Source organism: Gavia stellata, chromosome 37, assembly GCF_030936135.1.
Source record: "Gavia stellata isolate bGavSte3 chromosome 37, bGavSte3.hap2, whole genome shotgun sequence".
NCBI lineage: Eukaryota > Metazoa > Chordata > Aves > Gaviiformes > Gaviidae > Gavia > Gavia stellata.
The window spans coordinates 385,370-389,337 of NC_082630.1; the positions used below are offsets into that span (position 1 = coordinate 385,370).

A 3,968-nucleotide genomic window follows, 5' to 3' on the forward strand; every position below is an offset into this window, starting at 1 on the left:
CTTTCGGTGGTGTTCATGCCTTCCTCTAGCTGTAGAAACTACCCCAACACCCTGTCATTGTTGAATTAGTCGCACAGCTTGTTGCCAAACGCGGGGATTTTTCCAGTGGTAACTCTAATGCTGGATATTGCTAGCATGCAGGCAGCCTTTCCAGTCAGCGCACGAGCCCTTTCCTTTTCATTACAAGGCGTGCTGCAGATATTCAGGGGCAAAGCATGGCCCTCTCTTAGCCTAGCAGCTCGAGGCCTTAAATCTCACTGGAGCTAGCTCCCTCCTGCTATATTAAGTAAGTCCTGTCTTTCCAAATTTAGAATTCCTGATGGGATGGGGGAGAAAGTCTGGTGGTTATGAGAGGAGACTGGAAGCTAAGCGATCTGTCTGGGAAGCCAGCCCTGCCGCAGATGCCCCTCTGACCTTCAGCGGAGCAATTAGTGTAGATGAGATAACACCAATGCTGTAGAGGCAGATATAGGAAATGACACATGGTGTTTTGTGCTGGGAGCCACATTTGTAGCTTAAAATGCTCTGTGGTTTTTATTTTCCCCCCGCAGTAGAGGGAAATAAGTGCTAGAATAACCCGCGAGGAGGCAGAGCCTGGAAAAAGCCTTCAACTTCCCAGACCCGTGCGGGAAAACATCCTCCTCCACCCGTACCCCTGCGGAGGGCCGTGGGCAGCGTAACGCGGGTGCCACGTCCTCGTCCGCCTCCCGTCCCCTCCCCGAGGGACACCGGCTGTGCTTCCACAAGCAAGATGGCTTTAAGGCAGCGGCCTTTCCCCAGCGCGGGGAGATTTCGGGGGTTACTGAAACCCTCTCCTCCTCACAGCGTGGCCTTTCTGAGAAGAGAGCAGCACCGAGCGGGGCTGCGGAGGGGACCTTCTGCTCAGGCACCTCGCCTGACTGCGAGGCCTGTCCCGGGCGCCCCACGTCCCCTCACAGGGAGGCCTTGCCTCAGGCAGACCAGCCCCGCGCTCGGGCTGCTCCTCAGACAGCCTGAGGGGGCCCGCCTCGGCCCGCGGCCTGAAGGCCGCCGCTGCCCGCCCTCACGGCACGCTCCGGCCGGGGCGGGGGGGCCGCCACAGCGCTGCCGCCCCGGGCGGGCTCCGCGGCGGAGGGAGGGGGCGGGCCGCGGCGGTGCGCTGTGGGCAGAGGCCGCGGCCCGCCCCGCCCCGTCGGCCTTAAAATGGCGGCGGCGGCGGCGGGCGGAGCGGCAGAGCGCGCAGCCATGGCGGGAGCGAGGGGGTTGCTGGCGCTGCTGGCCGCCGCCCTGATGTTCGCCGGCGCCGTGCTGGGCGCCGAGGACCGCCCGCGGCTCGTGGGGGCCCCGATCGATGTCGACGACGCCGACAACGACGAGGGCCTGCAGCGGGCCCTGCAGTTCGCCGTGGCGGAGTACAACAAGGCCAGCAACGACATGTACTCCAGCCGGGTGGTGCGGGTCATCAGCGCCAAGAGGCAGGTGGGTGCCGGGGCGGCCCGGCCCCTCCCCGGGACGGGTCTGGGAATAGCGGCGGGCGGGTGGGCCCGGGGCCGGGGAGGGGGTCTTAGGGTCGGCCCTGGCCCCCTCCGGGGAGCAGCTGAAAATGAGGCCTGTGGGGTTTCTTTGGGGAAAGAGCAGGCCTCGCGCCTGAGGGGTTGTTCAGACTGTTTTTATTTTTCACAGAAGGTGAATAAAAGCCTTTTATAGCTTGGGTCTTGTCAATCTGAATGCTCTTGAGTGCTATTGAAGAAGTTAGTAACTTCCTTACGCTGCTGCTGAGTTAACACATGTCTCTGTTTACTAAGGAAGCTGCACTGTGAGACTTGTTTACTTGGATTTTGTTTCCTGTTTTTGAAAGGATGCCAAGTGCCTCTTCTGTGGAGGTTGCCACACACAATCCCCTCTGCTTCTGGAGTCTGGTTTCCATCATGTAGCCCGAAAACTGTCTGCCTTTCTGCTAGGCTTCTCTTACCAGAGAGCCCTTCATGTATGTGCTGCAAATAAAGCTGCTTCTGCCCACTTGTCTTGCAGATTGTGTCTGGAATCAAGTACATAATGAAAGTTGAGATTGCCCGGACAACTTGCCCGAAGCCAGCAACTGATCTCCAGAGCTGCGCTTTCCATGACGCGCCGCAGATGGCTAAGGTAGGCTCCAGAGCACAGCGTGCTGGCCCCTGGGTTTCCAACCCCTTCCCTCTGGCTGGCTTAGCACAGAGAGGTATGGGCTGAGTCCACTGTCTGCCCCAGCCAGGATCAGAGCCCTCATGCCTTTACGCTTAACAACATACTGCCCTTGCAGAACTTGTCTTGCCGGATGATGGTGACAGAAGGCAGGGCTTTTTAGTGTGTTTTCTAAGTGGGGATCTGAGGCTGTAGTGCATGGCGGACTGTGTGTGCCTCAGTCCTCTTAAAAAGTGCTGTGGTCTGGATCACAAGGATATGTGGAGGAAACTCTGCCAAGCCTGCAGGTCTCCTGGCTCTCAGTCCAGTGTTCTGAGACCCCATACTGTTCTCAGTTCCTCTTGCCCCATGCTGATGTAAACATGCTTGACTTGGCATGCGTTCCTGGGGCACTTGGATTGCTGTGAACAGAGCTTTGGGCTAAGCACCGATCACGAGAGGCAGATCAGCCCTGTTCTCTGTGCCCACCAGGCTGTTACGTGGGAGTTTTGTCTAATAGCAATGCTCTTTAAGGAGTACTTCAGCTTTTCAGATGAGAGCACCAGATACATCTGCCTTGATCTGGCCTGAATCTAGTTCTTCTGCAGTACTTCATTACTTCTGTTAATCACAGTGATAGGCTTAGCATCCCTGTGAACATGCCCTTTCTGTGTGCATGTATGAGAAGTGTAACTGCACACAAGTGATCCATTAAGCTTGTGTGTACCTTACAACAGCTGTAATTGTTTGACACATGCCCATACAGATTAGCTGTGCAGGTGTGCTTACCTGTGCCTGAGAGCTTATGTTGAGAGTATAACCTGTGCTGAAACCTTCCCTGTATGTGAATGGGTAAAGGATGTAACTTGACCTTCAGAAGTGCTGACTCCTTGGCTTCTCTGTAGTGTTTATTTGAGAGAAATGATTTGTCCTGAGCAGGTACTAACAAGAGTAGTGTTCCAAAATACTTGTCAGGAGAGTGCAAGTCTAGGGAGCCACGGAAGTGGCATACATCCTAGATCATGTCAAGTAGTAAATCAGCGTGGAACAATGGTTGACAACACTGTTTTATGCTCTTAATCTGATAACTGCTTTTTTTTCTTTCTCTCCTTAGCACACCATTTGCAACTTCGTAGTGTACACTATTCCTTGGCTAAACCAAATTAAACTACTGGACAGTAGCTGCCAATAAGCCTACCTTGGTTCCAGCAGAGACCAGTAACCAGTTGCTCAGATTTAAAAGGAAAAAAGCAATAACACAATTTGAGATAGGCTTTATCAATGCCTGTTAACTCAACTACTTATGTATGCTTGTGCTATGCAAGTTAAACTATGTAACTTTCCTCTTAAGCACAGTATGATCTCAACTTTGTTTTTCTTCTTTGTAATTACATTTTAGGACAGCTGTTTTGGTCTTCCTACAGCTTTCCCAATAAAGTAAATCCAACATCAGAATTCTGATTAAAAAAAATCCCTTTGTATCCCTGTTAAGTGACTACTGTAAACATAAAAACTTGATTAACCAAGTTTTTGTGATGTGTGGTTTTCTTTGAGCTTGTGCTGTCTTGGAGGGAGGGTTTGCTTTTATTTGTGACCTAGCCTATCATGCCCAAAGAAGGGGGTGAGGAGGAGTGTGGGGTCCTGATCACGGGGAGATAAACCCTGCTTCCTTGTCCCTTAACCTGGCCTCTGGTCTTGAGTAAGAGATGGAAGCCCTTAGCTGTTTGCACTGAAGAAGCACTCTGCTTTTGAAAACACAGCAGTGTGCCCCACTTGATCTTGGGAAAATGAGCCAAAGCTTGTGCTAAGGCTGCAATTGCTTCAGGTCC

General features: G+C 53.2%; 1 protein-coding gene across 1 annotated transcript; it reads left to right on the forward strand.

Annotated features, from left to right (window-relative positions):
- The first annotated feature begins 1,182 nt into the window (after positions 1-1,182).
- Positions 1,183-3,665, forward strand: CST3 (cystatin C). The gene is made up of 3 exons (XM_059832964.1): positions 1,183-1,458; positions 2,011-2,124; positions 3,254-3,665. Exons 1-3 carry the CDS (start codon positions 1,183-1,185, stop codon positions 3,329-3,331), a joined length of 468 nt encoding a protein of 155 aa, XP_059688947.1. The 3' UTR covers positions 3,332-3,665.
- Positions 3,666-3,968: the final 303 nt, after the last annotated feature.

What these genes read in the sequence shown, in the direction of transcription:
- CST3 (XM_059832964.1), top strand. Translation starts at nt 1,183, where the DNA reads ATGGCGGCGGCGGCGGCGGGCGGAGCGGCAGAGCGCGCAGCCATGGCG. An exon ending in TCATCAGCGCCAAGAGGCAG is followed by an intron (nt 1,459 to 2,010) that starts GTGGGTGCCGGG and finishes CTTGTCTTGCAG; the next exon opens with ATTGTGTCTGGAATCAAGTA. An exon ending in ACGCGCCGCAGATGGCTAAG is followed by an intron (nt 2,125 to 3,253) that starts GTAGGCTCCAGA and finishes TTCTCTCCTTAG; the next exon opens with CACACCATTTGCAACTTCGT.